At 28.2% G+C, this 11,512-nt stretch overlaps 2 protein-coding genes across 2 annotated transcripts; both read right to left on the bottom strand.

Annotated features, from left to right (window-relative positions):
• Positions 1–1,386: 1,386 nt before the first annotated feature.
• Positions 1,387–2,739, bottom strand: LOC102604838 (uncharacterized). The gene is made up of 2 exons (XM_006366189.2): positions 1,980–2,739; positions 1,387–1,857 (listed from the first exon to the last, which is right to left on the bottom strand). The coding sequence occupies exons 1-2, from the start codon at positions 2,628–2,630 to the stop codon at positions 1,603–1,605; spliced, it is 906 nt and encodes a 301-aa protein (XP_006366251.1). The 5' UTR covers positions 2,631–2,739; the 3' UTR covers positions 1,387–1,602.
• A 4,390-nt stretch (positions 2,740–7,129) lies between these two features.
• On the bottom strand, positions 7,130–8,046 carry LOC102604506 (uncharacterized). The gene is made up of 2 exons (XM_006366188.2): positions 7,661–8,046; positions 7,130–7,538 (listed from the first exon to the last, which is right to left on the bottom strand). Exons 1-2 carry the CDS (start codon positions 7,955–7,957, stop codon positions 7,284–7,286), a joined length of 552 nt encoding a protein of 183 aa, XP_006366250.1. The 5' UTR covers positions 7,958–8,046; the 3' UTR covers positions 7,130–7,283.
• Positions 8,047–11,512: the final 3,466 nt, after the last annotated feature.

The raw sequence follows: 11,512 nt of genomic DNA, 5'->3' as shown, positions 1-11,512 counted from the left end.
TTTTTGGGAATAAAAATTGCCTTTTCTTTTTATCCTTGTAGTTTGTCGATATAATTTCTATCAGAAAAATGATTCTGAATGTATGGGTAATGATTTATTTTGGACCTTAATATATTTTATTTAATTAAAATGGTCCTTAATGTATCATAAAATTATTTATTTCCGTCATTAATATATTTCACTTAATTGAAATTATCCTTAATGACAAATATTTCTATTTTGAACAAGAAAAAAATAGTAAATTTTCTTAGAAAAAGTATAAATAGTGTTGTTAGATTTCGTGGAGTTTTTCATTGAAGTTAACAAAGAAGATAACAATGTTGAATTTTATTTAACCACTTGTTAAATTTAACACTTTTAGTTGATAAATCATGTTAGGTTTAGGATAAATGACCCAGAACAAACACTTTTTACTATATACATTTAGGAATATTTCAATCAAGTGAGATATATTAAGAACCAAAATAAATCATTATCCATACATTAAGGACTATTTGATAACTTTCTCTTGATTTCAATGACAACATCAACACAATTATAGCTTTTCTCGACTTAAATTCCCTTCTCACCAGGATGTTTGCATAAATGCATGTAAGTCGAAATTTGATCGATACATCAAACTAACACGTTTGGATGAATTTAAAAGTTGATCAAACCTATTTTTAATGCATTTTTAGTTTTTGAGAGTGTTTTGACAAAGTTAAAAACTTCAAATAAGTAGGACTCTCCTACTTTTTATTTTTTTACTTAAAAATTATTTAAAATTTTTAACTTTTTATTTTTTGACTTAAAAACTTCTACTTTTTTTTCCGGCTTATCCAAAAGGGCTCTAAAATATTACCTTCAATTAATCTGCGTCAATTACGGAGAGTAATTAATCCTTTACCAAAAAATATACCTCCATAGCATGCACACCTCAAAAGGGGGAAAAAAATCAAAATATTGAACAAACAAAAGAAAAGTTTGTGTAGAACTTCAACTGCATATCATACTATTTACTGTACTAAACACACCAACAATCTTATCAAATATCTCTTTATTATTATAATTATCATGGAGTTTTTATTTGGAGTTAACAAAGAAGATAACAATGGTGAATTTTATTAATCACATGGAATCCACCGTTAAATTTAACACTTTTAATTGATAAATCTGCTAGGTTTAGGATAAATGACCCAAAACAAACACTCTTTACTATATAGATTAAAGAACATTTCAATCAAGTGAGATATATTAAGAACCAAAATAAATCATCATCCATGCATTAAGGACTATTAGATCAGTTTCTCTTGATTTCAATAACATCAACACAATTATAGCTTTTCTTGTCTTACATTCCCTTCTTGTATTATTTACCCTTCTTACCTATGTTTGTGTGAATACATGTAAATGGAAGTTTGATTTAGAGTAATTGATCATTTACCAAAAGATGTACCTCCATACCATACACACCTCGAAATGAAAATCAAAATATTACAAAACATAAGGAAAGTTTGGGTAGAACTTCAACTACACATCATACATCTCAAGACAAACTTTAAACTTTAGTAGCAATTCAACAGCTATTAATTAAATGACCGTACAAGAAATCAACCCGATTAATTACTTGCGTTGCCAAATTTTCCAGCCAGCCACGGCAGTTATTGCACTACCTACAATTATCCTGGTTGCATTCACAGTACTAACTGCACCAACGACAGTACCCAATGCACCAACTCCAGCACAGATAGCACCTACTGCACCAACTGCACGAGCAACATCACCCACTGTATCCACTACAGCAAAGAACGTATCTGCGGTACAAAAACCAGACGATTGCTCTGCACCAGCATCAGCTTTGAATTTCTCCTCACGATCCTGAAATTAGATTAGCTCATGATTTGCTTCATTAAATCTTTAAAAATAATGTACATCACCTTAATTTTGAATATACTATGTAATTTTTTTCGAAGAGATTTGGATGAACCGTTTGCTCTCACCTGTAATAATATGTCCTCTTGCATGTACAACATGGAAGAAGCTTCTTCAAAATTGGGGAGAGGACGCATTGATGATATTGTCTTTTCGAGGGGCAAGTATTGATTAGGCAAACCAGCAAGAAGTTGCAACACCATGTCTGAATCTGAGATTGGACTGTTAATTTCTGCTAGAGAATTGGCTATGGATTTCAATTTTTTCACATAGGATTCGATGGGCTGAAAATCCTCTCTTCTGGTTTCGTGAAATTGAATTTGCAGTTGGGCTCGCCGGATTTGATCATCTTCAACTGAATTTGTGGAACTATTATTAGATTCATCTTTTCGAAAACTCATGCCTTCGTGCTTGTACACCATGAAACAAGCGTCTCCAAAAGTGGGAAGAGGCCACTTTGATGATATTGTGTTTTTGAGGGGCAAGTATTGAATAGGCAAACCAGCAAGAAGTTGCAACACCATGTTTGAATTTGAGATCTCATCGCCGATTTCTGCTAGGGAATCGGCGATGGACCTCAATCTTTTCACATAGGATTCGATTGTTTCGACATCCCCTTTTCTGGTACTGTGAAATTGAATTTTAAGTTGAACTTGCCTGATCTGATCATCGTCAACTGAATTCGTGGAATTATCAGATTCTTCATTTGGAAAATTCATTCTTAACTGACTGAAATCTGCTTCTATCTCTCTGGTTTTTTTTTTATTCTCTGAGTAGACTTCCACCCTTCAAAATATGAACCCTGTTTGAATTAGTGTGTAATGGCTCGTTTGATACTAATGATAAGAAATAATTAATTTTGAAATTAATTTTAAGATGAGTTTATCTCGTTTTTTTATGTTGATAAGATGATTAGATTAGTTAATAATGTTATTTTTATTCCACATAGAGAAGGAAATAATGATTTTGAATAATTAATCTCAAAACAGCTTGTTCCTCAGTCAAACAAACTCTTACTGTTTAAAATTTTGATGTTAATTCAAATATAAACCAGTCTTCAAAAAACATCTTTCACTTTGAAATTAGGTGTTGAATCTTTAATTTTTTTAATGTGATTTTATGTTGAATTCTTTAGTATTTTTTAAGATAAAATATTCATATTTATATTATATATACAACATATGTTTCATAAAAAATGATATTTTAAAAATTATTTTAACAAATTGTGATCAAAGAAAATACTGTTTGCCTATTTTATATGATACTATAATTTATTTTTAAAAAAATAACTCATTTTTTATATAATAATAAATAGCATAACTTCAAAAATTTATCTATTACCTTAATAAATAAAATGATTTATATCTATATAAATATCTAAAATTTCTTTAAACTATAAATTTTAAAAAATCTTTTTTTATTTCATTTTTAAATTTTGTACAGAATTAAATAGTGCTATTTATATTGAGATAGCAATATTTAAAGTATTTATCACGAGTTTTTAAAGTATTTATTCATTTCTTAAATTCCTTATCAATTCAAATAGTATGACATAAATTAAGAAAAGAGAATAATACATATTTGAATTAGCTTACTTGTGAAGTAAGTCATATTGATTCGATAGAAAATGACCTGACTAGGTCTTTAGGTCTGAGGAAATATGAAAGCTATAATGCAACAGACATATTTTTGTCTTTTTCATCGATCTACTTTTCATATTGGATCGTAAATTCCACGCAAATTCTATAATTTAGTAACAATAAAGTGTTGCAGGTAATAAAAAGTTTATTAATTCACGATGGGACCCAGACTGCCTTACACATTATTGGATCCGTTCAATTTCCTAAAGCAATTTTTTTTTACTTTGATCATGTTTGATACGCTAAGAAAATAATTTAATTAATTTTTGTGTTTGATATATATGTAAAAGAAATTTTAAGATAAAATATTCACATTTATATATTATTTATACAAAATATTACATAAAAAACTGATATTTTAATAAATTGTGATATAAGAAAATACTGTTTGCCTATTTTAATAGTAACAGATATAGATTGTAACCAAAAAAGAAAAAAATCATTTCGCATTATAGATTATAATCTCATAATTAAGTTGGGGTTTAGCCATAGATTCCTCCTTCCTCTGTCGTTTACTTGCCATCAGAGATATGCACAGGTTAGTGCCACTTCACGTATCGAGAGAGAAATAAACTTTTATTTTAACTGAGAAATTTCACAAATAGCCATTAAAATTATTTTTATTAAATTCCATAGCTATAGTTTGCTAATTACGATTCGTAGCTATATGATAGAGGGAGAAGAGAGGCGAACGAGGTTGAAGAGGGAAGAGAGACGGCAAAGAGTGGAGAGAGGTGAATTGTATTTGCATATCTGTCAAATTGTATATGTATATATGTCAGATAATTGTATATATGTAACTGGTATACATATGTATTTGAATATCTGGTGAGCGCGATTGGGAGAAGGAGGAGAGAGGTGAGCGAGAGTGGGAGAAGGAAGGGAGATGCGAGCGAGATTGGGAGAAGGAGGAGAGAGGTGAGCGAGAGAGACGAATTGTATTCGTATATCTGTCATATAAATTGTATATGTATAATTTGTATTTGTATGTATAATAGAGCAGAAAGGCGAAAGAGGCATACATAATTATAGCTAAAAAAGACGACAAGTGATAATTAATTCAAACTATAATTATATTACTTATCTCCATAATTTTCCTATTTTAACCACATGATTTATCTATTAATTTTACCTTATATAATTCTTATCGTCAAATAACTCTTTAAAAATAACACTACAAAACTAATTAGTATTGGTTAAAGTAATTCAATTATATATGAAAAAAATTATAGGGAGAAATCGAGGGACTAGATAGCAACATTTTATTAGTATATTTGTACTTTACGATAAAAGATTTGAAGTAGTACGATGAGACAACATTATTGGTTACTTTTTATCTTTTAACAACTTTATTGGTGGGTGAAGTCAAGAAATGTACTATTCCGAATATCAACTTTCTTTACATGTTATTTTTTAATTTACATGATGCTTTTTTCTTTTCACGCGTTTTAAGGAAGATAATATTTTTTTCTATCTTAATTTATATGATATAGTTTATTTCAACAAAAATATTTTTATAAAATAATAAATAGCTTTAACTTCAAAATTTATCTATTACCTTAATAAAATGATTTATATCTATATAAATATCTAAAATTTATTTAAACAATAAATTTTAATTTATTTTTTCATTTTTCCTTTTTTACAGAATTAAATATTGCTATTTATATTGAGATAGCAATATTAAAAGTATTTATAACGAATTTTTAAAGTATTTATTTATTTCTTAAATTCCTTATCACTTTAAATAATATGACATAAATTTAAAAAGGAGAAGAATACGTATCTGAATTAGCTTACTCGTGAAGTAAGAGCCCGTTGGATTGACTTAACAAAAATAGCTTTTAAGTCAAAATTAAAAAGTCAAAATGAAATAATTTTTAAGTCAAAAAATAAAAAGTAGGGGGAGACCTACTTTTGATTTCTGACTTATTAGTTATTTCTGATTTATTTTAAGTCATTTTTTACCTTGCCAAACACTTCGTATATTATTTTAAGTCATTTTTGATTTATTTTAAGTTATTTTTTATATTTGTCAAACACTTTAAGAAATCAAAAACTGACTTAAAAGTAGGTTTGACCAACTTTTAAGTCAATCCAAACGGGCTCTAAGTTATATTGGTCGATAGAAAATGAAATACACATATTTTTGTCTTTTCCGTCGATCTACTTTTCATATTGGAACACAAATTTCACGCAAGTTCTATAGTTTAGTAACAATAAAGTGTTGCATATAATAAAAAAATTATTAATTCGCGATAGGACCCAAACTGTCTTACACATTATTGGCTCCGTACAATTTCCTAAAGCAAAAAAAATGTTACTTTGATCATGTTTGATAACGGTAAGAAAATAATTTAATTATTTTTTGTGTTTGCTATATATGTAAAAAATAGTATCTTAAATTTTATTTTATCTATAATTTAGATAAATATTATGAAAGATACGGATATTAAATGATCGAAACAGAGGCTCAAATAGGTAGATGTGAAAACAAGGTGGATTAAAGGATTGGAAAGACATAATCATATTTGGTTAGTTAAAATTTTTCTTAGTATATATATATACACACACATACATGGTTAAGGGGATTCGCTTGACAACCCCTTCGCTCAACGTGGGTCCGCCCCTATTAGGTTTAATTTTAGGACCAAAATGAACAATTTTTATTATTAAGTACGTATTATTTCAATCATGTAAAATATTGGGGAAAAACTCAAATATGTCATCGAAATTTGAGAAAAGGCTTATCTATGCCATTTTCATTTGAAAAAACCTTCATCCATGCCATTATTTGTTAACTGAAAATAGTTTCAATTTTTCAAACATAATTTTACACGTGGTCAATTATGATTCGGCTACATTATTAATTAAATCATTTTTAAAGGGAAAAGGCTTAAATATGTCATTGAATTTTGAGAAAAGGTTCATCTATTTCATCTATTAAAAGTTTGGTTCATCTATGCTATTACAAACAAATAGTGATATGAATGAATTTTTTCTCAAACAGAAAAGACATAGATGAGTCAAACTTTAGATTTGACATTGATAAGTTTTTTCTCAAAGTATCATATGACATATTTAAGTATTTTTCCTAAAAATATATTAAGAACCAAAACAAAACATTACCCCAAACCATTTTAATCATTTTCTCTTGATTTCAATGACAACATCAACACAATTATAGCTTTTCTCGACTTAAATTCCCTTCTCACCGGGATGTTTACATAAATGCATGTAAGTCGAAATTTGATGGATACATCAACCTAATGTGAATTTAAAAGTTGGTCAAACTTATTTTTAATGTATTTTTAGTTTTTGAAAGTGTTTGACAAAGTTAAAAATAACTTCAAATAAGCAGGACTTTCCTACTTTTTATTTTTTTACTTAAAAATTATTTAAAGTTTTTAACTTTTATTTTGACTTAAAACCTTCTATTTTTTTCCAGCTTATCCAAACGGGTTCTAAAACTATTATCTTCAACTAATCTGCGTCTATTACGGAGAGTAATTAATCCTTTACCAAAAAATATACCTTCATACCATACACACCTCAAAAGGGAAAAAAAAATCAAAATATTGAAAAAACACAAAGGAAAGTTTGTGTAGAACTTCAACTGCATATCATACATCTCAAGACAAACTTTAAATAGAAGCAGCAAATCAGGCTTTTGATTACACATACGAACATAACTATTAATTAAGTGACCGTACAAGAAATCAACCCGATTAATTACTTGCGTTGCAAAATTTTCCAGCCAGCCACGGCAGTTATTACACTACCTACAATTATCCTGGTTGCATTCACAGTACTAACTGCACCAACGACAGTACCCAATGCACCAACTCCAGCACAGATAGCACCTACTGCACCAACTGCACGAGCAACATCACCCACTGTATCCACTACAGCAAAGAACGTATCTGCGGTACAAAAACCAGACGATTGCTCTGCACCAGCATCAGCTTTGAATTTCTCCTCACGATCCTGAAATTAGATTAGCTCATGATTTGCTTCATTAAATCTTTAAAAATAATGTACATCACCTTAATTTTGAATATACTATGTAATTTTTTTCGAAGAGATTTGGATGAACCGTTTGCTCTCACCTTTAATAATATGTCCTCTTGCATGTAGACCATGGAGCAAGCGTCTTCAAAAGTGGGTAGAGGCCACTTTGATGGTATTGTGTTTTTGAGGGGCAAGTATTGATTAGGCAAACCAGCAAGAAGTTGCAACACCATGTCTGTATCTGATATTGGACTGTCGATTTCAGCTAGAGAATTGGCTATGGATTTCAATTTTTTCACATAGGATTCGACTGTTTCGAGATCCCCTTTTCTGGTTCTTTGAAATTGCATTTTCAGTTGAGCTCGCCTGAAAGTCATTCTTAACTCTTCTTCCATCTCTCTGGTTTTTTTTCTTATTCTCTGAGTAAACTTCCACCCTTTTAAATATGAACCCTTTAGTACTGTTTGAATTAGTGTGTTATGACTCGTTTGGTACTACTCATAAGGAATAACTAATTTTGAAATTAATCTTAACATGAGTTTATCTTTTTTATTTTGATAAGATCATTAGATTAGTTAATAGTGTTATTTTTATTCCACATAGAGAAGGAAATAATAATTTTGAATAATTAATCTCAAAACAACTTGTTCCTCGATCAAATAAACTCTTACTGTTTAAAATTTTGATGTTAATTCAAATATAAACCAATCTTCAAAAAACATCTTTCACTTTGAATTTAGGTGTTAGAATCTTTATTTTTTTAACGTGATTTTAGATGTTGAATTCTTTAGTATTTTTTAAGACCAAATTTTCATATTTATATTATATATTATATACAACATATGTTTCATAAAAAAAATGATATTTTAAAAAGTATTTTAACAAATTGTGATAAAAGAAAATACTGTATGCATATTTTATATGATACTATAATTTTTTTTTAAAAAAACACATTTTTATATAATAATAATAAATAGCATAACTTCAAAATTTATCTATTATCTTAATAAATAAAATTATTTATATATCTAAAATTTATTTAAACTATAAATTTTTTTATTTCATTTTTAAATTTTTTACAGAATTAAATAGTGCTATTTATATTAAGAGAGCAATATTTAAAGTATTTATAACGAGTTTTTTAAGTATTTATTTATTTCTTAAATTCCTTATCAGTTCAAATAGTATGAAATAAATTGAAAAAAAGAGAATAATACATATCTGAACTAGCTTACTGGTGAAGTAAGTCATATAGATCGACAGAAAATGAGCTAACTTGGTCTTTAGATTGGAGGGAATATGAAAGCTATAATGAAATAGACATATTTTTGTCTTTTTCATCGATTTACTTTTCATAGTGGACCGTAAATTCCACTCAAGTTCTATAATTTTGGTAACAATAATAAAAAGTTTGTTAATTCACGATGGGACCCAAACTGCCTTACACATTATTGGCTCCGTTTAATTTCCTAAAGCAAAAAATTCGTTACTTTGATCATGTTTGATACGGTAAGAATATAATTTAATTAATTTTTGTGTTTGATATATATATGTAAAAGAAATTTTAAGATAAAATATTCACATATATATATTATGAGTACATAAAAAACTAATATTTTAAAAATTATTTTAACAAATTGTGATCAAAGAAAATATTGTTTGCCTATTTTAATAGTAACAGATATAGATTGAAATAAAAAAAAAAACAAAGAATCATTTTGCATTATAGATTATATTCTGATAATTAAGTCGGTTTAGCCATAGATTCCTCCTTCCTCTGTCGTTTACTTGCCATCAGAGATATGCACAGGTTAGTGCCACTTATCGTGTATCGAGAGAAATAAACTTTTATTTTAACGGAGAAATTTTGCAAATAGTCATTAAAATTAATTTTATTAGGCACCATAGTTATAGTTTGCTAATTACGATTCGTATCTACATGTTAGAGGGAGAAGAGAGGCGAACGAGATTGAAGAGGGAAGAGAGAGTCGAGCGAGAGAGGGCAAAGAGTGGAGAGAGGTGAATTATATTTGCATATCTGTCGAATTTTATATGTATATATGTCAGATAATTGTATATATGTAACTGGTATACGTATAGGTATTTGAATATTGGTGAGCACGAATTGGGAGGAGGAGAGAGGCGAGCGAGAGAGAGCAGAGAGTGGAGAGAGACGAATTGTATTCGTATATCTGTCATATAATTGTATATGTATATGTATAATTTGTATTTGTATGTATAAGAGAGGAAAAAGGCGAAAGAGGTGTATGTAATTATAACTAAAAACAGGCGGCAAGTAATAATTAACTCAAATTATAACTATATTAGTTAATTAACTAGTATATATTTATTTATCTGCATAATTTTCCATATTTTAATCACATGGTTTATCTATTGTTTTTACCTTATATAATTCTTATTGTCAAGTAACTCTTTAAAAATAGCACTACAAAATTAGTTTATTTTTTAATTTTTATTTCTAATCCGGTGTTTGTAGTCCACATTGAACTCCGACTAAATTTGGATCGCGCTCTGTAGAGCCCATTTGAGGGTGGCGCTCTTAACAGAATTTCTTAACAGAATTTTCTCCGTACAAGTATTAGTTAAAGTAATACAATTACGGAAAATATAATTGGCAAGACAGATTTTTGGCACGAAATGACACGAGCAACAAAAATCAGGTATTTTCGTAATTTTGGTGAAAAGTTAAGGGCGTTTGGGTAAATTCATTTATTTCGTGTACCTAAATTATCCTCAAAAGTAAAACTACTTTTAATACTTTTAAAACCACAACTGTTTAAAACTTAAATCACTTCTAAAAAATCCAAGTTGTAATTATTATTTATTTCACACTGCCCAAGAAATTTTTATTTAATTTCATACTTTATTGAGCTTTTTTGTTTTTTTTGGGTAAGGTTTACTTCTATTTCTACCAAGTTTGGATCTCCATACGTTGTCATTTTAAATAGTATTTTTTTGTTTCCTTTTCGTTCATAATTTTAATTTGGATTAATAAATCAACGACAAATCTGAGTTGATTAAACTACCTTTGTTCAAATATATTTGTTTTTTGTCAATTTTTTTCTTCATTCACAAGAACCCTATATTTAAATATATCAATCTTCTATATATTGTTGATCAACAAATTAAAATAAGAACGGACGAGAGTGAAGAGTGAAGTTGACAGGAGTTAAAAAGAGTAAAGTAAGAGAGAGAGTAAATAATTACTCCCTCTGTTCCAATTTATGTGACTTACTTTCCTTTTTAGTAAGTCCCAAAAAGAATGACACATTTTTATATTTACTAACAATTTAACTATAAAATGTCTATTTTACCCTTAATGAAATGATTTACAGCCACACAAATTTCTATAATTCATTTTGGACCACAAGTTTTAAACATCTTCTTTTCTTTCTTAAATTCCGTGTCGAGTCAAACTACATCACATAAAATGGGACGGAGGGAGTATTAAAATGTCAAAGGTGATTTTCTTTTTTGGAGGGAAATACATGCGGTTTTGAAGCCAAAGGAACATTTTCGTCATTTACCCATGTCTTGGCAATTCGTTCCAAAATTTTGTCTTGCCAATTAGCAGTACTCAATCAATTATATATGAAAAAACTATAGGGAGAAAATGAGGGACTGGATAGCAACATTTTATTAGTATATTTTGTACTTTTACGATAAAAGATTTAAAGTAGTACGATGAGACAACATTGTTGGTTACTTTTTATGTCAAGAAATGTATTATTCAGAATATCAACTTTCTTTACATGATGCTTCTTTCTTTCCACGCGCTTTAAGGAAGATGATAATTTTTTCTATCTTAATTTATATGATATATTTTATTTTATTTTAAAAAGAAAAAATTTAATAATAAAAAACTTAACTTCAAAATTTATATATTACCTTAATAAAATGATTAATATCTGCGAAAATTTGGATTTTTT

This window comes from Solanum tuberosum, unplaced genomic scaffold, assembly GCF_000226075.1.
Source record: "Solanum tuberosum cultivar DM 1-3 516 R44 unplaced genomic scaffold, SolTub_3.0 scf00622, whole genome shotgun sequence".
Classification (NCBI taxonomy): Eukaryota; Viridiplantae; Streptophyta; class Magnoliopsida; order Solanales; family Solanaceae; genus Solanum; species Solanum tuberosum.
Note: the sequence above shows the minus strand (reverse complement) of the source record. Positions and strands in the feature narration are given on the sequence as shown.

Coding starts and splice junctions, on each gene's coding strand:
- LOC102604838 (XM_006366189.2), bottom strand. CDS start 2,630: ATGAATTTTCCAAATGAAGAATCTGATAATTCCACGAATTCAGTTGAC. Junction 1,858..1,979: donor AAGAGGACATATTATTACAG/GTGAGAGCAAAC, acceptor ATCTAATTTCAG/GATCGTGAGGAGAAATTCAA.
- LOC102604506 (XM_006366188.2), bottom strand. CDS start 7,957: ATGGAAGAAGAGTTAAGAATGACTTTCAGGCGAGCTCAACTGAAAATG. Junction 7,539..7,660: donor AAGAGGACATATTATTAAAG/GTGAGAGCAAAC, acceptor ATCTAATTTCAG/GATCGTGAGGAGAAATTCAA.